Consider the following 20341-nt stretch of genomic DNA (forward strand, 5'->3'; position numbering starts at 1 on the left):
TCAGCAGGCATGTTGTACTGCATTTATATCTTTCAGTGACTTTTCGTATACTCTGTATAAGAGCTTTTTGAGTAGTTGTCTTCCGCTACATAGGAAAATTTTTTCCTCGCTCCTTATCAATTATGGTTATGTTTCTTCCAGTACTTTGCAAATTCTATATCTCGGCTTCTCCTTCCAGTGGATGGGGCACATGCTGGTTCATGTGAAGAAATGTCAACTGCTATGTCCAAAGCAGAGACTGCTGCTTATAAAGGGCTTCAGCAGTGCATTGAGACTGTGATGGCCGAGGTTAGATGTTTTTTGCTGTCATCTACCAACAGATCCAATGAGATGAATGCTAAGTGGCATTGTGTCTCTAATACATGCGCTTCTGTACATTTCACATACTTGGATGTGGATTGTCTCTCAGGTAGAAAGATTACTTTCATCTGAGCAAAAGTCTACTGACTATCGATCACCAGATGATGGAATCGCTCCTGACCACCGCCCAACAAATGCGTGTACAAGGTTTGTGTAACTCTGAATCCAATCCACCTTGTCCTAAGGGTTCTAGAGGCTGGAAAAAGTATGGTTTCTTTATTCTTTTCGTAGTGTGCATCTGATATGTGTATTCAGCCTCATCACAATGTTATCCCCAGTTTTTAGTTCTCCTTTTGGTTATCTTGTTAGTTGGATCTCTAATATCCCTATCTTTCCTCTTTTCTAGAGTTGTGGCTTATCTTTCCCGTGTACTTGAGTCTGCCTTCACTGCTTTGGAAGGTCTTAACAAGCAAGCTTTCCTGACTGAACTGGTACCTTCGGAGATCACTCTCATCACTTTACTGAATTCTTTCCATCAATATTGTTCTCAATTTTCCATATGTTTGTGTTACTTTATTCTTGTCACAACCTTATTATTTTGACAAACTTTAGCTGTAAAGTCGCTGTCACTCCATATTTGCCAAGTCACCTTTATTGAACATGCCACATTCTTGTCGGATTCTACAACCTTTTGCTAATGCATGATAATCTGATGAACATGGTAGTCTGAGTCATCTTACTGAAAAATCATAGATTGACCCTCGTGGTTTGAATCAGAGAGAAAAGTTCGATGTCATATGACTCAGATGTTAAATTTGCCCAAGAATCAATTTGAAATGATTTTTGTTCATTGTTTTCAGGGAAATAGGTTACACAAACAATTGCTTAGCCATTGGCAGAAGTTCACTTTTAATCCAAGGTTTGAACCAAAGCAAATATGTTTAAGCTGTGATATCTGATTCCCTCTCCACTTTTGTTTTTGGGGGGATGATGGGTTCTTCTAACACTCTGGGGTTGACAGTGGTGGGTTGCGGCTGAAACGTGATATAACAGAGTACGGAGACTTTGTCCGCAGTTTCAACGCTCCGTCTGTCGATGAGAAATTTGAGCTTCTCGGAATGTATGTATTTTCCAGCTCTTCTCAAAGCACCTGTAAATTGCGTTTTTGCCACTTGCTAATGGTGTGCTTTGTTTCTCTGTGTCCTCCCCAGCATGGCCAATGTATTTATAGTTGCCCCGGAGAGTCTCTCCACCTTGTTTGAGGGAACTCCAAGTATTCGGAAGGACGCCCAAAGGTATTGTTATTGTTATTATTTAACACTGTATATAAAAAAAACATGAGAGACAGAGAGATGACTATGTAATATATATATGTATATATATGAACAGGTTTATTCAGCTGCGGGAGGATTATAAGAGTGCGAAGCTGGCCACCAGACTCAGCTCCTTGTGGCCAAGCTTGAGCTGATACCATCAAGAAGAAGGAGAGGTAATATAATATGCATATCTTCAAAAGCAAATATCTTTTTATGCAAAACCCATGCGGTTTCACATCGTCCTCTTTTGTTTGTATATTTTGCTTTGGTTTCGTCCTTTTATTGTTCCGTGATAGGCAGTTCTTCCGTCGTCCTTCTTGTAACCCTAGTCCTTCAAATTTGTGGTGGTCATTAGTTTCGTGTGTAGTTCCAGTCCAATTCATGAACGATTTATGCATGTATAAAAAAAAGGATATTTATGGTAGTGGTACCCTTTCGTGTATATATTTTTATTTGGATTGCATTTACTTTATGATTTTTATTGGAATTTGTAGATAAAGCTTATTGTTGTTGATTAGTTAATTTGTTGTTTCATATTATGGAAATCAACCCCATATATGCATGTGTATATGTATATATGTGTGTATGTAAACATGTGTATATATATGTATGTATGTAAATAACTAAATATATATATATATATATATTAGTGTGCATACATGTATGCGTATGTAAATAAATATATATTAATGTATATATGTATGTGTATATTTATCTACGTGTATGTGTGTATATATATATAACGATTTGTATATATTTTTAATTACTATTTATTTTTATTTATTATTTTTATTTTTATTTATTTTTTAATTAATTTTTAAACATTTTATTCTTAATGACGTGTCATTTTAGTCTGATGTGCATATTTGGCAATTCCGATAATGACATGTCAGTTCACCGTCATTTCCTTTACGGAATACGGTATACTGATTACTAATTTGAAAATACGGTAATTTATGGATCAAATACAAATAGTTTAGGTTTTATTTGATAAATAAAAAATATACGATTTTTTTTATGAACTAAAAAAATATAAGATATTTTTGGTGACTTACATTTTTTTTGGTGGTTCTCTAAAAAGACGTAAAAAAGTATAATGAACAAAGGATAAAACAAAATCTAAATTAGATAGAAAATAAATACGTAGATAAAAGAAAATACAATAATTAAAAGGCAAGAAAATGACATTAAAAAGAAATTGAAGAAAAAATGAAATAGATGACAAAAAAAATTGTATTTATTTGCTTAAAAATGTTTTACAGATACCACAATGTGACATAATGAAATTGAAAACCCAATCACTTGACAATTACTTCAAATTTTTAGATCTGAATTAAAAAATACTGTAAAACAGACCAATAGCTTCTCATTTTCAGAATTTAATTTTTGACTTGGATATGATTTATATATTTAGTTGTATTCTATAAATATGTTAAATAGTGTTCTATAATATATAATGTAAAAATAAAATCAAGATTTAAAATTTGTAATAAATTTCTGCAATAAATTCAAGAAAATTGTGTGTGGAAAAATCTAGTATGTAGTGCAATGAAAAAAAAAAGAGCAAATGAGGAAAATATGAAGAAATATAAAGATTAATTCGGTGAAGAAAAACAAAATAAACGGTTTTATAATAATAGTTAAAATTTTCAATAATACTTGGGCTATTTAGGAACCATGAGCAAAGTTCCCAACATAGAGTTTGGGCTCAACAAATCCAATTCCTTTATGAGGGCTTTAATCAGGGCTTTAGTATTTGGGTTCATATTGAACAGTGTTGGGCTTCACACCTGGCGCATCTTTTGTGTCTCGAGCTTTATATTCAATATTTTGGGTCCCTTACTATTCGGCCTTTTGGGTTAATTAAATCAGGCTAATCTGTTCTTTTCAGGCATATACTGCACGCGCTGCTCTCTCGCGTGAATATCACGTACAAAATGCAAGCGTTTAGCCTGCAATTTCATCAAATTGACGCCGCTGATAAGGGGTGCGCGTACGTGGGAACAATTGCTCATGGTGTTCGGCATTTTCAAGCGAGCAGGTCACCTTTACTTTATATATATATATATAAAGGTTAGCATTCTAACTTTGTTCAAACGAAATAAATAAATTAATTATCGCGGCGGCGTATAGAACTTTCCATTCATAATTAGGTTTTATTTGTGTAAAGAAAAACATTTATTCTAGAAGAAAATAGTTAATTTTATCTTCAGCTCACAGTGAACGATCGTCTTACGGGACTTTTTTTCTCAAATTTAAAAATGTACTTATGTTTCCTTTTATCTATCTTGCTGGCTAATGTCTAAAAGAATAAACTATATAACTACATATAGTTGAGATTCATTTCACCAACTGCCTACCTTGTAACAATAAAAATAATAAGAATGATAATGATTTTGATAATCATCTTGTAAAATCTTAACTTCAATCAAATTGCTATAATAAGATAATAATCGTTCTCTAAAACCATTTGCGGGGAAAACTGGACGCAACTAGTAGAGAAACATCTTTAATATTTATGTTTATTGTGCATCCAAATGAAAAAAAAAAGCACGAATCCCTCAAATTGCAGAAGAAGAGAAACTCATGTTAAAAGTAAAAAACTTATCAGTAGTTTCTTGATTGGGGAACTGATCAGTGTCTCATCCGCTTAAAAAAAAAAAAAAAAAAAAGGAATAGAGAAGGAACGACACTGATTGTGCGGTCGCCTCTCTTCGACTCTTAAAAGCGGCCAACTTTTTCACCATTTCTCTCTGAGGACTCTTTGCGCATCCACAAACAAACTGGGCTTTGTCTTGTCAAACGCTGTTACTTCACAACAGTCAAATCTTTCTTCAACCTGTAACGTCAGCTTCTTCGTTGTCACTGTAATCTCCCCCATGACTTTCCTCTCTCTCTCCTGCTTCTTCGCCATTTTCCTCCACTGACTTTTCCTTTTCCGCGATCTTCTCTCCTCCCACCACCGAAGAATGCCCATTTTCAGATGTCTCTAAGGTGTCTTGAATGACAAGTCGTTCAATCTCTGATTCTTCTGTAGGTTTCTGCCCTTGATCCTCTCCAGATTCAGTCGTTTTCTTCTCTTCCGACTGAGGTTGATTTGGAATAAGTTCGTTCTGTGTCTGCACTGTGGGGATATTACATGGTGATGCTGGATACCCACCTGCCATTTGAGGGGCAGAATACCCGTTCATCGAACCATTGAGAGAAGGCGAGTATCCGTTCGTAGAAATCCAGGGCTGGCCCGGTACAAACTCAGCCGCATGTGGGTTCATCACTCTTGGTGCACTGATATCGCTGTTGGACTCAGTGTTGCCATGAAAGCCGGGTTTATTACGCAGAACTCGATTCCCAGAACGGTTGTAGCCACCACCAGAGAGCCTGGGACCGTAGGGAACCCTAGCTGTTGCAGATTGATGAGGAGTTGTTCTTCGAACATGGTTAACTGGAAGCATTGGTGGCATATTCAATGGGGAGGGAAGAATTCCCCCGTGGTCTTTGAATCCTGGAACTGGAACTGACCCAAAAATCGGAATGGTTGACGGGTTGTATGGTGGTGCAGAAGCAGATAGCCTTTTACCAATCTCTTTTCCGGACTCAGAAACATTTTTCTTTTCTCCCCCAGCAGGACTTGTTTCTTCATTGCACAGATTGTCTGTTTCTCCATCTACAGCTTTCAATTGAGCACCAGAGACATCGTTTTGCAGCTCCACTGCAACTGATGCTCCCCTGCTACCTAAGTCTTTCGCTTCCTGCATCTTCTCTGGTGGAATGGTATTCACATCCTCAGCAGCACCAGAATTCTCAGCCGCTAATTCTACACTATTAGATTCTCCTTGTCTAGTGGCAGCAGGTGTTGTTTCTGTTGGAACAGCTTCTCTTTCTGCATTTTCTTGATCAGCGATCTTGATTTCCTCTGATGAATTCCTCAACTCTGATCCACCAGTAAGGCTTCTCTGCTCATCAGTAACAGAAATTTTCGCTTCTGTTTCTTTTTTCTCAGCTTTCTCAACCTTAACTTCTTCCGAGCCATCTTCTCCTCCTACTCTCCCTGTGCCCAAAAAGTTCGGAGCAGCTGCTGCCTCCGGTGACTGTTCAGCAACTGCCTTCACTATGGTTCCTGGCTGTGCCAATGCAACCTCCTTATAGGAAAACAACTTCCCTACAGCCTTGACACTCACAGGACTCGCCATTGGAGCTGGTTTGCCAATTTGGTTGGTGGAAGCAGGGCTTGGCAGGGGCGAGCTAACATTGACTGGTCTTTCTCCTCCTACATTTGAACTGTTAAGCTTTCTGTTCAAACTAGCGCTCTTGCCAAAATTCTTAGAGGCTGGAGAAGTGGACCCACCAACAGAAGTTGAAGGCTCACTTGGACTAGTCCTTGGGGATGTGAAATTGGTGGGTTTTTCTCTGTTTCTTAGTGTTTGCTGAGTCACGTTCATGAAGTTTGTGTTCAGCTTTGCTAGACTCGGTCTTCTGGTGCCCGAGGTTCTACGCCCAGCAGGATAGCGACCTTTTGGGACAGCTTCTTGCCAGCCTTCATCAGAGTTATCATCATCTTGGGCTACAGCCTCAGGTTTAATCAGTATCAGCTGATCTTGAGGTTCTAGATCAAGTTTATCAGCCTTTGTTTCTTCTGATTTTGCTTCAGATTTGTTCTCTTTGTCACTTGAACTCTCCCCAGCAAGATGCGCCGGAGGCAGAGTCTCATCATCTTTCTGATTTTCTTCTGACACCACCCCTGGACTCTGCCCTGGTCTTGCCTTGACCTGAATGAACAATGAGATGGTTGACATGCCTCGCCACTGAGAGTTTAATGAAAACATGAATGATGTGAGGGGAAAAAACAAATTATAACCTTCGCGCGAGCTTTCCTCTGGGCATCTCTTGCTTTAACATCAGAATCTGGAGTTATATAATCCAACAGGTCTGATACACTAGTACAGGCACGAAAATCATTGGTTATATTTCAGCGTGAGATAAGAATATGAGTTTGCACAAGTAGAGAGATTTTGTTTAACAAGAGGAGATAAACCATTTGTTCAACACGAGAACAAATGTTTCACTTTACATTAGGACAACGCATCAAAATAGATCCAATATATTCAATCCTCTTTTACAACCCATGATAAAATTCTAGGCTTAACCGATGCCATTCAGCGGATGCTTGAAAGTTGAGTAAATGGCATACAAAACGCTTCGTGATTTCTTTTTCTGCAGATGGTTATCAGTATTTCTATCTTTTGACCCCAACTGGTACGCACGTTTTGAAAATAAATTGCATCAAACGAAATATAAGCACGTATAGTAAGGAAAAAAGAAAGAAGAGAAACATTTCCATTACCTTAAATGGCCTTTGCTGGAGATTGAGGCGTCTGGCTTTGGAGTACCATTACGTGCAGCTTCTTGCTGTTCGAGAGCTTTGGACTCAAAATACTCGAGCCACGCAGCAGCATCCTACAATAGTTCCAGAGTATAAGAAGCATCGAAACTTAAACCTGCTTGCTCTTCAACCATAATAGTTCATCAAATACCTGGGTCCGTAGATCCTCGGTTCCTAGTTTTGCTTGCAGGATCTGTAGAGTGGTTTGCTCGTGTTGGACGCTTAAGGAGTATGCTTCCATCAGAGAGAGAGCAATTGCAATGGCATGGTAGCTCGCTGCGGTCTGAAAAAAGAAATAACAGGCGTAAACAAATATTTTTGGCTGTCATTTTAGCTTTCCAGGCAAAAGTTACTGATCCAAAAGTAAGACTTCTTGACATGTGAATATTGCATGCAGTTAGGCAGAGAAACCAGCCTGGATATGATCAGCTCCAAGTAGTCTCTGGTTACATTTCAGCGCTTCATGAAGGTACCTCAGAGCCACGTGGACGTTTCCTAGACCTTCTTCCATCATTGCTACATTGATATAAGTGGCAGCTGTGTTTGGGTGTGATGGTCCACATGTAAGATGCAGAAGGTACAGTGCACGATTGACATACCTACAACAAGGAAAATATAATAAGCAAAACAAAAGTATTAACCATAGTCTTAGAATTCAGTAAATGCAGAAGCATACTTCAAGGCTAACTCTGTGTGCTGAAGACGGTAATAGAAGACTGCCAGGTCACCGTAGCTTTTCATCGTGTCTGGGTGATCAAGTCCGAGCTCCCTTTCATTTATATCAAGTGCTTTCTGCTGATAAATCGTTGCCTGAGAAATCAAACTAGTCAGTGTACTAGAGAGATTAAATACAAAGACAACACTGTATTGAATGATAGCTTTGAGATTTTATAGCAAATACCTGGTTAAAGTCCCCGGTATGATACAACACGACAGCGAGAAGACTATATGCTCCAGCAGTCATTCTATGATAAGGGCCACAAACAGCCACAAGCTTTGCCAATGCCTACAGAGTTCATTCCACATATCAACTCGCTCAAACCATCTTCATCGGAAATGAATGCATTTGTGTAACAACAGTGGAAGATATAAAATATTAGGATGACGGTTTGATAATCATTGGGAGCAAACAAGTTCTTGAACCACAAAAGAAAGCCACACTAGCAACCAAATGTTTGATATTTACATGGCAGAGTCCTTAAGAAAATGGCTAGTGCAAGGTAATAAAGTATGTAAATTATGAAAGAATAGAGATTATTGATCACATTACAGCAATCAGTTAACAGTTGTTTCTAATTTGATCCAGGAAAAAGGTCAAAAGATTGGAGATGAGAGGCATAAGGAGTGCAAACTGAAATAAATTATTTGATTTCAGAAAGAAGTGAAACTTATCCATGTAAATGAATTGGGAAAATGCCCGACACACAGGTTAGCAGAAAAAAAAACAGTGACAAAGAAGAGAATGGAAAAAGAAATCAGTCATACCTTAGTGCCGTAATTGACAGCATCCTCCAGCTTGCCTTTATCTAAGGAAGTTTTGGAGGACTCCAACAAAGTACGTCCATCAGCAGAGGAACACGCGACATGCTGCAGACAATAAATTCTATGAAGTCGTTGAAGAATTTCAAAAACTTCCATCTGATTCCCAGACTTACACATATTACCTTATACACAGGAATCATACTGATAATATCTGACTTTTTGAAAGGATTTGAGGTGTCCATCTCGTAGTCTTTTGGAACAAGCTCCATTCCAACCTGAACAAAAGAAGAAGACTCTTATCAGAATCTCCAATTCGATTATATAGTTGAAAAGGAAGCTGATGTACAGACCTTGTGTGACAGCCCTCTAAGAATGGCGAATTTTCTCAAATCCCGGCAGCTTTCGTTATTCCACTCCCACGCAAACCTCTTTGAAATGAAAGTTTGCACCCACTTCCACTTTAACTTGTCATCATATTCAGTTTCAAGATCCAACGGTGTACCCAACAGGACATTTAAGCATGAAGCTATTGAAGCGGCCAAATCAGCAATGTTATCGACAGCAGCTACAACAGCCTGAAGTATATGCTTATATGCCCGAACTACCATTTCATGAATACAGAGAGATTGCACATGAGGGAGTTTTTCAGCCAGCTCAACCTGAATGACGGGAGAAAACACACGTATTGAAACATGATATACACTGTATTTTGCAGTACATTGACATACTCAGTCTTCCGATTTGAGAAAAGGGTACCAAAGAGTACAAAAAGCAATAATTACCACTTTTCCCAAGGAATGCATTTGCAAACCTCTGGTGTGCATAAAATCAGTCAGAGTTCTACCATCCACTGGTGAGAGTTCAAGAGATCCAAAATCAGCCACCTGCACAGTATCAAGTTTCAAGTGGTCTGATACAAGACATATTCATGCATGACATCTTTTTCTGTGTGTGTTTTAATCCGATGACTAATAAAAGGGGTGGAACACATCGGAACGATGGGTTCTCATGATGAGATTTGGAGAAGAATAATGGGGTCAGAGCAAGTGCCCGAACAAATAAGGAGACTCTGGGAACAGGTTGAAGAGAGAGGATGAATGGTCATCTATAAGTCACCATCTGCTTTCCAAGAGATTGATAGGCTCCAAAGGATGATACAACGTCTCATTCTCAGCCAATAACCTTCTAAATCAAGCTCCGACAAAGACTCAACAGAGTATATATGTGACAGTCTAGGATACTGTAGGAGGGTGAGGAGTGATCGTCGGGAAGAGCAGTGTCGGCATAGTATTTGTGGGCCAGTTCTGTCAGCTCATCAGGTGACTGCAATCCAGTTTCATAGAAAGGAGAAACACAGGGTGAGCTTCAGAAAAAAAAGATACCAGACCTTACAAGTCAACTTCTCAGAATATACAAGGACATAGTATCTGTTCAGCTAAAGAGCATACAAACCTTGAGATGGAAACCAGTTTCTGATTCTTTAATGCGCAAATAAGCAGCTTCTGTCACCAGTTGTTTCCACAACTTTTCCATCTCCTCATTTTGCTTCTCAAGTTCTTTCCGATCCACAACTTCTGACTTGTTGGTGTCAAGCGTACTAGCAGGAGCCTCCTTGCCCTGTTCAGTTTTGCAGCTTTTCACATCAATTTTCTTCTTTATCTCCTTCAGCAGTGCGCTCTGTTTTCCAAGACCCTTTACTGGTGGTTCAGGCTTAGCATCTTCAGTTTTCTTAGAGTCATTTTTACTTGAAGCTTGATTTTGCAGGTGTTGCACCCAACAAGCTCCTAGTTCCCACCTTATAGGCTTGACGTTTTTCGAGGATTCACCTTCTAATTTCTGTAGACTATCCTCTAATAACTTCCGCACAAGGGACCTAGCTGCACGCATCTGTTCAGACTCTGCATTTTGCGATCTCTGAGCAACACAAGAGGATTGAGGAGTCGAAGATTTGTGCAGTAGCACTCTCAAGCTGAAAAGGAAATTCCGAACCAACTTGCTTAATCACTTCTACCCATGCCGAAATGGCAGTTGAAATCTTTAGATCACACAGGAAACAGGGGATCCAAAACAATAGGCAGCAGTGCAGAAACACGAAGCAGACTTTACATATCCTATGTTGCTTAGGAGCTTGTCGGCAAGCAATAAGTAACCAATAAGTCTGACAAGGAAACCACCAAGACCACATATAAACAAATAAAATTTACCTATTTACATTCAATGCATTTGCACCTCCTTCTGGTTGATCTCCGATGTCAAGGTCCTGTGGTATTGGGCCACCATCCCAGTTCAGTTCAGCAGAAACCTTCACAATGGCTGTATGGCCACAATGTCTGACAACCACAACCCCCAAGGTAGACGTATCCTGCATGATCAGAATTATAACTTAGCAACAAATCCAACCTGGGTAAAATAAATAAAGCAGTTAGAGCTAACGAACAAACATGAACTGTTGCACTCTCATCAGCAGTGATCCCTTTAAGCAAATTCCTTCGAGCAAGCTCTTCCAGGGACATCTCAAGAACCTGAGTCCCGTCATTCTTTCGGTCCACCTTTGCACTAGCATCGGGAATATCTCTTGTCACCCTTATGATTAAATCACCCACTTTTTCTTCATGAAAACTTGATGCTGCTGAATCCTTCAAGTGCTGATTACTCTCGACTATGTTATTGATTGCTGCCACTGCTTTAAAAACTGAAACGTCGACAAATAGACTGTGCAGTAGGAATGCCTTTCTGTCTCGGACCTGTCTCTCTTCCGCTGTTTTACAAGGCATTGCTGCCAAAATCGCAAACTCCCTTGCCCACTCTCTGCCATCAAACTTACCATCCCATCCCATCCCTCCGCCATTCCCTCCCCAGGTTTCATCTTCCACTGGAAGTGACGGAAAAGCAGTCGGGTTATCAGCAACAACCGGAGGAACAACCCAAGTGTTTGCCCGAAAACCATACGGAAGGTTGCCAAACTGAAATAGAATAAGACTTATTATACATTGTTCTCTCTAATTGACAATAGGTATCCGTGAATCCACTTAACATATGGAAGTTTATCTGCGTACTTTATTGTGCTCAGTGAAAGCTTTCATCAGAGCTTCATAAGCCTGCGCATAAGAACAACAATTTACAAGCCATCAGAGAGGCAGAGCTAGCAAACAAGAACCCAGAAGATTTTAGCATTACATAAACAGACACCAAACTCACTGCATCAAAGGGCCTGCTTATCTGCTGCAGCAAATCAACCAAAGAGTGACTCAGAAATTGTTGTTTCCCTGCAGGGTAAAAACCTTTCCTTGAGGCCACAACCGCGATGGGCTTCCCACTCGAAACTTTAACCTGTATTTGGTTACTATAGTGTTAATTACAATCACAAATGTTCCAAATCGGAAAATGAGAACAAGTTAGGAGGACTCGTACATCGATTTGAAAGAAGTCTTCTAGGTTTTTATCCTCGACAGATGGACGAACTGACCTTCGGATATCTGGAGAATTGGAAATCGGGAATCAGACACGACACACGACATAATGAATTCACGAGTAATGCAACGAAACTCACATTGGATAGGAGGGGTGAGGTGGGAGAAGGAGAAGAAATCGTAGAACTGGCCGAGACGAGGAGGAGGGCACATGGATACGTCACCCTTGTCCGCGCCTTCCGCCGCCTGCCCGCCGGAGAAGGCATTCTTGTCGGCGGCCGCCGGGGCATCTCCGTCGATCGAACTCGATTCTTTCTGGCCGGAGGAACGAATAGCCGTCGTTTTGGACGAACCGAAGGCGGTGGTGCAGGCGACGATGTCGAGGAGCCGCCGTACGTGCGCGGTGGACTGATCTTCCGTATAGTCCTCTGGGTAATAATCTTGCGTGGGTAAGGCTACAGAATAGAACAGAAAATCAGAAATATAAACCGTTAGATCTGGGGCGGCATACCATCGACGATGGTGAGGTGGCAGGGCTTGAGCGAGACGATGTCAACGGAATCCTTGAGTCTAGGGCCACGCACCTGCAGCGAATCATTGTCTCGTTGGGCGGCAAAATCAAGCAATTTGGGCCTAAAGTACGCGTAGTGGGCCCATATTTTAAAACTTTGAATGTCTTTATCTGGGGAATATAGGCCCATTTCTGAAGAAATGTATTCAAGATCAACTGAACGCAGAAATATATATTGCCAACACTGATGAAGTCCTTCTGATACGAAGAAACAGTGTAGTGTAGGTATATATACCTCATGGGAGAGAGAGTAGTTGGTCAAGTGGCATGTCTGGAAATGGACCGCTAGTAGCTTTCTCACATCTAAGATCCTGTCCGTGGAAATACCCTTCACAAAATCAAACAAATGTCACTTCCGAACGATATATGCAATGCCACATATCAACATGTAGGAGAATATCGGCCGAGATTGATCGAACACCAAAGTTGAGTTGCGTAGGGCTGATGTTCCTTTATATCCATATATGGTTTATAAGATGATGAGTATGTGTTGGGAAACAAACCTTGAGGGTCACTTGAGAATCGTCGGGTGTTTCGACGGTGATCTCAATGACAGCCGGCAAAACTGCACAATTTACATTTGTGATATTAATCAGCATCATGTTTTCACCGCTAAATTCTGACTTGTCAGGACGAGTCGGATAACAGAAACATTCAGAAGCTCATATCCACAAAAGGAAGCATATATGTTAATCCATGAACCTTTCTCTTCCCTCTTCTTCTTCTCTCCCTTGGCCTTGTGCAATTTTCCCTTGCTTGTCTTCGGAGCCATTGATTATCTCGATACTAGATTACACAAAGACCTGATTTTTCACCGTAATACGGCCTAAAATTTCTGAACAACAAAAACCCGGATTGAATTCCATCCAACCCAGGCGATATATAACAAACAACAGTCAAACGATGTGTAAGACGAAGAGAGAGGGAAGAAGGGTGACAATGGGAGGGAGTGTGAGAGAGAGGATGTGTGATAATAGGGAGGAAATATAAGATAGATAGAGATGGAGAGGATAGGATAAGGTGAGGGGGGAGAAGGGTATCACTTTGTACACAAGTGAAACCCAACCAAAACACAATAGAGGGTTTAAAGGCTAAGCGAAATTGAGGCCTCTCGTTTCTTTTGGCCTTCCTGTTTGTATCCCCATGACGCCTCATCTTCTTCTTCTTCTTCTTTTCCTCTCCCCCCCCCCCCACCAATTTTATTTTGTTTTATTTAGCTCTCTTTAGTTAGTCCATTGGCGGATGATCCGTATTAATTTCTGCTTAGTTTACATATTTTTAACTATTTTTATGCCTTTTTTCGCCAAATTGTGCAGAATTATTCAAATAGTCCGATTAAATCAAATCGTTGTTTTATTGAGGGCATTTCACTAACTTCATATAACTTGGATTTATAAAGAGACAAAGGAGTTTAAGAAGTTAATAACTACCAACATGTGCATAATGAATGCTGTCAAAGCTGCATAACAAAGACTCTCTCTAACCAATTGACAAATCGAACCGCCTTGTCTTTCCGGTTTAGATAAGCCGGTCCAAACCGGTAGGCATCCTGAAGTATATGCTTATATGCCCGAACCAATTGTCTGAATAAAATAAGATTAACTCGTGTAATCTCTTGCAAAACCTAAACTCTTTTAACCTTTATCAATTGGGAGACACATAAGTAACAAAACAAACTTTCAACCGACAAATAAATCCTAAACCTTTTAGGACTCAAAAAAACTTATATATATATATATATATAGAGAGAATACAAGATCCATCGTCTGAATAATTCTAAACCTTTTAGAACTCAAAAAACTTATGTATATATGATATACACAACACAACATCCAGCTTTTGAAGAGAAGTGAAAAAAGTTATAATAGTTGCATATCTAATCTCCGCAGGCAAGTCTTCCTTCTAGCGTCTTAGATTTTTACAGATTTTAATTATTTCGTTAGAGGGAAACTACGTGCGATTCATTCTTGTTCTTCTATTTTCTCTCCATGGTTGTTTCGAAAACCTAATGCGTTAACTTGATTATTTCTGATACAAGACATATTCATGCATGACATCTTTTTCTGTGTGTGTTTTAATCCGATGACTAATAAAAGGGGTGGAACACATCGGAACGATGGGTTCTCATGATGAGATTTGGAGAAGAATAATGGGGTCAGAGCAAGTGCCCGAACAAATAAGGAGACTCTGGGAACAGGTTGAAGAGAGAGGATGAATGGTCATCTATAAGTCACCATCTGCTTTCCAAGAGATTGATAGGCTCCAAAGGATGATACAACGTCTCATTCTCAGCCAATAACCTTCTAAATCAAGCTCCGACAAAGACTCAACAGAGTATATATGTGACAGTCTAGGATACTGTAGGAGGGTGAGGAGTGATCGTCGGTGCAAGAGGTACGGACAAGGAGCGGCTTCTGACGAAGTTCTGGGTAGGGATACAGGGATTAATCAAACGCACCGGAATGAGATGGATTCGAGGGCTGTGTAGGTATGAGAATATACAGTCAAAGATAACTTAAAAAGAATTGATTGAGCTACTCATAACAACAAGATGCATCTACCTTTTCGGTTGCTCATCTCGAGAGAACTCCAAAGTTGTGTGTTCGCTTTGGAGTAGTTTTAGGATGGGTGACCTCCTGGAAAGTAGTTTCCGAGATGTGTGCGAATGAGGACAAAACACGCTAAAAGATCTCGTGTTGGTGTGTGAGGGCAACTTTGATATTCCGTAGCAACCTCGGGTTGTTACAATATATGTATAATAAACAATGTATGATATATAATTTGTGTACGTATATTTAACAGAGAAAACTCTTAATTAGTGAATGTAGAGGAAGAACTATACAGTAGCAGGACACCGGTGTGACTTGTGCGAACGAGAACTGGCGATAGATCCAGAGCATCCAAATGCGGTATTGAGGGAGCTATCCGAGACATGCGTGCTGGGTTGGGTCACGTTTACCACTCCAAAGTGTTTGAGAAGTACCACTCTTGATATGACCATCACTCCTTCGATCCTTCCTGCATTTTCTGCCTTACCTCCTCCACCTGACTCTTATTCCCATTTGCGACTCCTATCCTATTTCTATCTGGTTTTGATTTTCTATATTTCTATTGTCAACCTTTATACCGACAAACGCAGTCGATATAAACCCTTCATCTATTGATCCAGCGTGGATCAAGTTTCTTTTCATCTCGTTACTTCTCCGAAAAGAAAGAGTTTTGTAACGACCCGTGACCGCTACGAATTGTCGAAACTGCCCCCACACAGCAACCCGAGACCTTTCAGCGTGTTTTGTCCTCACTCGCACGCATACTGAGACACTTCCCAGTAGGTCACCCATCCTGAGATTGCTCCAGAGTCAGCACGCTTAACTTTGGAGTTCTCTCGGGATAGTCAACCAAAAAGGTAGGTGCACCTTGTTACTATGAGTAGCTCAACTAATTCTTTTATGTTATCTTAGACCGTATAGTCCCATACCTATACAGCCCTCGGATCTCTCTCATTCCGGTGTGTTCGATTCATCCCTGTACCCCCTACCCAGAAGCTCGTCAGGAGCCGCCCCTTGTCCGTGCCTCTGCACCGGCGATCACTCCCCGCCCTCCTATGGTACTCTGGGTTGTCACAGGCCCACCAGCTTCCGCCTGGTTCGTCCTCGAACCACACCGTACTGGGAGAGTACCGGCTCTGATACCATCTGTAACGACCCGTGACCGCTACGAATTGTCGAAACTGCCCCCACACAGCAACCCGAGACCTTTCAGCGTGTTTTGTCCTCACTCGCACGCATACTGAGACACTTCCCAGTAGGTCACCCATCCTGAGATTGCTCCAGAGTCAGCACGCTTAACTTTGGAGTTCTCTCGGGATAGTCAACCAAAAAGGTAGGTGCACCTTGTTACTATGAGTAGCTCAACTAATTCTTTTATGTTATCTTAGACCGTATAGTCCCATACCTATACAGCCCTCGGATCTCTCTCATTCCGGTGTGTTCGATTCATCCCTGTACCCCCTACCCAGAAGCTCGTCAGGAGCCGCCCCTTGTCCGTGCCTCTGCACCGGCGATCACTCCCCGCCCTCCTATGGTACTCTGGGTTGTCACAGTTTGGTCTTGATCCCAAATTGGGCATAACCCCATCCAAATCCACATGATTTGTTGGATTGTATTAACCTTAACCAATAAAACCAAACTAAAATTTAAATGAGTTTGGTTAATATATGAATCTAATTAAATCCAACAAACTCGATTAGTCAATTAAATTACAAATAATTCATTAGCAATAGATGTTAATAATATTTTACAAAAAAATCAATTAAATTTAAATAATATTAAGAAAAATAAATCACAAATATTAAAATAAAACAAATCCATATTTTTCAACTTACTTATCTTCTATAATTTAAATTACGTAAAATTGTAAATATTCAAATAAATTGTTGGTATTTGTCAAAACTTATTAAATCCTAACCAATTATAAAATTTTGTTTACTCAAATAATTTGACTACATTTTTTATTCCAATTCATTTCAATATGGACCAATTCATTCTGGTTCAAACTCGATTCGTTTTGATTAACATAAATTCTTTCGAACCAATTCAATAATTTCGTTTCAAATTCGATTCGAATCAATTTGGGTCCATTCATTATAATTCAAATTCGACCCATTTCGATTCGCATTGATTCGAATTCGTCTTTTTATTAAAAAAATTCTCATTTTTTTAAAAATTTTCAGGATTTTACATAGTTTATATTTAATTCAGATATGATTTTTTATTTTTGAATAGGTCTTATACATTCAATGTTATATTGAATTTTGTTACATGTTATTCAGTCTGAATAATTCGATTTTGATTATTTTAATAGAATGAGAAAAAAATATCTAATAAATATTTCTAATCAATAGATTTACACATTTAACCCATATTAAATAACCGAAATATAATTTCTATTATCCAATGTCATCAACTTAACCTTGCATCACTAGTATCCGTAATCTTTTTACATACTCATAAATGGCTATGCGGATGAATATGGTCAACTTCTCAAGTGCTGATTTACATTCATGAATTTTTATGTATGTTATCGAAACAACGACATTCCCTACTAGAAATAGTTATACATCCGACCTCAGTCGGCCTATACAAACCAAACGAAATGAATCAATATGAAAGCACAAACACCGGATGCCACGCGAATGAAGCCGGACGTGATAGCTTGGACCCAACCGCGTTTTATCTAGAATACTCTTAATCGAACTGCCAAACACGCCTTTCAAACCCTGCAGCCAAACAGGGCCTTACTGGATTACAAGCTTTGGATTCTCTCTCTATTCTCCACTGCGGAGAAAGGCACAAATCGAAAGATTACCTTAAATTCGGAGCGCGATTATCGATTCGAGCGGTCAGTTTTCTTCCTTCGTTGATCAAACTAAGACATTTTATCTGTGTGTTGGTTGTTCTCCTGGAATTTCTGAATTTTCTCCCGCTATATTTGAATCCTCGGGAATAGTTTGACGATTTACGCATGATTATCCAAGAGCGAACCGGATTGTAGGGGAACTAGATCGTTTGCTTCTTCCTTTTGTTTTTTTCATTATTTGCCACGAAATGATAATATCGTTCTTGATGATTGATTCTCCCCGGCAACTATAGTCAGTTTCCCTTTTTGCAGTTCGGGAACAGATCTTGATCGGGGATACCTGGGCATTGGAAGAAGAGGAATTGATCACCCTTGTCTAAGATGGTATGTAGTATTGTACTATTGTTGGGGTAGGTTTGATCTTCACAGAACATTCTTTGCTTATTTAGCTGGAAAAGAGTACGAGCGCTGAATTTGAAATTCAAGCTTTATAAGCTCATTCGAATGGTAATTAACCTATGCAAGCATTGTGTAAATGGAAAATAACCCAGAAGATATAAACGGTTCCTGTTTGTTTTCTTAGTTTGAATGATCCCATTACTCATATTGCAATAGTAGGATTGCATTGACTGACTAGTTTAATCTTGTGAGCAGGCCATGTATATACGTGTAAAGCGTATGAAGACAACATATTTTATCCAATGCGACCCAACTGAAACTATCCTGGATATCAAGCAGAAACTGTTTCCACTCATTGAACAGCCAGTTAGCAATCAGCGTCTCATCTTATTCTCTACCAAAGAAGTATTAGAGGATTCCAAATCTTTAGCCGAGCAGAAGGTACGAATTGTTCAATCGTATCATACCTTTTTTTGTTTCTCCTTTCCACCCAGTGTTGGACAATGGTCAACCACTGATGTCTATGTTTAAAGCAGAATTGTATGGTAATAAAGGGACAAGGATGATGTCCAAGTTATTGGAGATGTTTAAATATATCAGTTGGATTCTGTCTAAAATTGTTGCTCTTATCATTTCAGGTTGAGAATGACGCAGTTGTGGCACTGACACTGAGGAAAGGTTATCTCTCAAAGCCCTTTGTTCTTTTTTCAGTTTTGGAATGTGGAATCATTGATACGATGTAGATGTACTTTTGCCATTTCATGGTTAACTAATTATAACAATTCATCTGTTTCTCACTTATTTGTATTGTGCGTAATAACAGCGTGGCGGTCTTAAAACTTTTGTGACTGATAACAGTTGAATATGATGCCCATTATTTCAGATAGCTTCCAGATTGTGAATCTGTTGAGTATGTAATAATGTATGTATATATCGTATACTGCATATCAGATTTGTGGAGCTTAGAATGCGTCTTATGTTGTCCCTCATTGCCACTTTTCAGATGATGATGATGAGTTTGAAGATGTCAACATTGCAGAGCCCAGCGATTTTTCAATCTCATGATGAATTAACCCGCTTTGGAAGCCTGGGACTTTGCAAAAGGCTTCTGGTTGTTGTGTTTGTTTGCGCTGAACAAAAAAATAATCGATGTAAACGAAACATGGCCATGCCCATGAATATGGATGCGAGATTATCCATTATGTGGATTTTATGAATCCTTGGTTGGTGTCTTTCTTTTTGCTCTTAGTTACAAAACTGTAGTATGATTCTGTGCTTAATCCTGACCCTTGTAATTTTTTTTTTTGGTTATACACCAAACCAAAAGCCAGAAGCCAGAAGCCATTAGTATACTGGAGCAAAATCCCAGAGAAAGATACGGAGATCATACAGTCTTGTCTTCTTCGTAGCCGCCACAGCTTATGGAGGAACGCCTCCTCCTTCGGCCTACATATTGAGAGGATTTGTCTTCCATATCGTCGAGTATTATATGAATACACGAGCCTTTTGTTTTCCAGAGCGAGAGAAGAAGAGTCAAGACCATCTTTGCGGTGAAAGGATCGAGTTCTCAGAGTTAGGGTTTCATATGTTCATTTTTCCTTCTTTGTGCGAGTGTTGTAATTTCTCTAGTTTTTGGAGCGATTGTTTCAACTCTTCTCAGCAATATATTCTTCCTTTTGCCGAGCCGTAGGAGCATTAGGCTCGCATCTGAACTGTGTCAATCTCTTTCTCTTTTCTGTTCATCCGATTCTGGTTCGTTTTCGGTGGGCACAACACCATGGAGCATACCGGCCAGACTACTACAATTATTATACAAAAAATTGTCAGCTCAATACTTCCTATTGTATAAACATTTAGTTAATTATAATGAATAACATTTTGGGAATCGCATATAATATGGAATGTACATATTAGATGCATGTAAAAAATTAATAGAAAACAGAGACCTAAAATGGGTAGCTCAATCCGGATTCTAATCAAAAGGATATTCATATTGACTTTTCTAATTCTTGGAAAAAAATAATAATAAAAAGTTGACACTAGGTAATAAGCATAGCAAGGACAGCCGTAATTTGTGCTGAAATAGGGACGCAGGGCCTGACACACGTCATCACCCCCCACCACC

General features: G+C 39.6%; 3 protein-coding genes across 5 annotated transcripts in view; 2 read left to right on the forward strand and 1 right to left on the reverse strand.

Annotated features, from left to right (window-relative positions):
- The window catches only part of LOC104811828 (exocyst complex component SEC10), a 6550-nt gene extending 4473 nt beyond the window's left edge, over positions 1–2077 (forward strand). Inside the window, exons 19-25 of the mRNA XM_010538662.2 lie at positions 141–288; positions 410–507; positions 707–791; positions 1161–1219; positions 1322–1420; positions 1512–1595; positions 1690–2077. Of these exons, the coding sequence (XP_010536964.1) occupies positions 141–288; positions 410–507; positions 707–791; positions 1161–1219; positions 1322–1420; positions 1512–1595; positions 1690–1768 (652 nt within the window). The 3' untranslated portion in view covers positions 1769–2077. The remainder of the gene's footprint in view (positions 1–140; positions 289–409; positions 508–706; positions 792–1160; positions 1220–1321; positions 1421–1511; positions 1596–1689) is intronic.
- A 2077-nt stretch (positions 2078–4154) lies between these two features.
- LOC104811829 (protein TSS) lies at positions 4155–13467 on the reverse strand. Its single transcript, XM_010538663.2, has 23 exons — positions 13162–13467; positions 12963–13024; positions 12695–12787; positions 12400–12472; positions 12029–12316; positions 11890–11954; positions 11677–11808; positions 11535–11576; positions 10920–11441; positions 10683–10840; positions 9931–10447; positions 9743–9801; positions 9261–9366; positions 8829–9137; positions 8661–8753; positions 8482–8583; positions 7898–8002; positions 7673–7806; positions 7412–7595; positions 7148–7279; positions 6958–7070; positions 6472–6550; positions 4155–6382 (listed from the first exon to the last, which is right to left on the reverse strand). The coding sequence occupies exons 1-23, from the start codon at positions 13229–13231 to the stop codon at positions 4451–4453; spliced, it is 5370 nt and encodes a 1789-aa protein (XP_010536965.1). The 5' UTR covers positions 13232–13467; the 3' UTR covers positions 4155–4450.
- Positions 13468–17747: 4280 nt separating this feature from the next.
- LOC104811830 lies at positions 17748–19496 on the forward strand. Of its 3 annotated transcripts, XR_771532.1 has the most exons (6): positions 17748–17859; positions 18130–18201; positions 18472–18657; positions 18855–18894; positions 19040–19138; positions 19220–19496. XR_771532.1 is itself a non-coding variant. In XM_010538664.1 (5 exons), the coding sequence occupies exons 2-5, from the start codon at positions 18199–18201 to the stop codon at positions 19279–19281; spliced, it is 291 nt and encodes a 96-aa protein (XP_010536966.1). In that variant the 5' UTR covers positions 17748–17859; positions 18130–18198; the 3' UTR covers positions 19282–19496. The 3 variants fall into 3 exon arrangements, 2 of the variants coding, with proteins under 2 accessions (XP_010536966.1, XP_010536967.1); XM_010538664.1 differs by lacking the exon at positions 19040–19138; XM_010538665.1 differs by lacking the exon at positions 19040–19138 and having other exon boundaries at positions 17756–17859; positions 18111–18201.
- The last annotated feature ends 845 nt before the right edge of the window (positions 19497–20341 follow it).

Source organism: Tarenaya hassleriana, unplaced genomic scaffold (assembly GCF_000463585.1).
Source record: "Tarenaya hassleriana unplaced genomic scaffold, ASM46358v1 Cleome2, whole genome shotgun sequence".
Classification (NCBI taxonomy): domain Eukaryota; kingdom Viridiplantae; phylum Streptophyta; class Magnoliopsida; order Brassicales; family Cleomaceae; genus Tarenaya; species Tarenaya hassleriana.

Excerpts from the sequence above, each read along its gene's own strand:
- LOC104811830 (XM_010538664.1), top strand. Across the intron at positions 18,658-18,854 it reads AATCTTTAGCCGAGCAGAAG|GTTGAGAATGACGCAGTTGT; the intron begins GTACGAATTGTT and ends TTATCATTTCAG. Across the intron at positions 18,895-19,219 it reads GGCACTGACACTGAGGAAAG|ATGATGATGATGAGTTTGAA; the intron begins GTTATCTCTCAA and ends GCCACTTTTCAG.
- LOC104811829 (XM_010538663.2), bottom strand. The coding sequence starts at position 13,231 with ATGGCTCCGAAGACAAGCAAGGGAAAATTGCACAAGGCCAAGGGAGAG. Across the intron at positions 11,809-11,889 it reads AAGACTTCTTTCAAATCGAT|GTTAAAGTTTCGAGTGGGAA; the intron begins GTACGAGTCCTC and ends AACCAAATACAG. Across the intron at positions 10,448-10,682 it reads AATGCATTGAATGTAAATAG|CTTGAGAGTGCTACTGCACA; the intron begins GTAAATTTTATT and ends TTTCCTTTTCAG.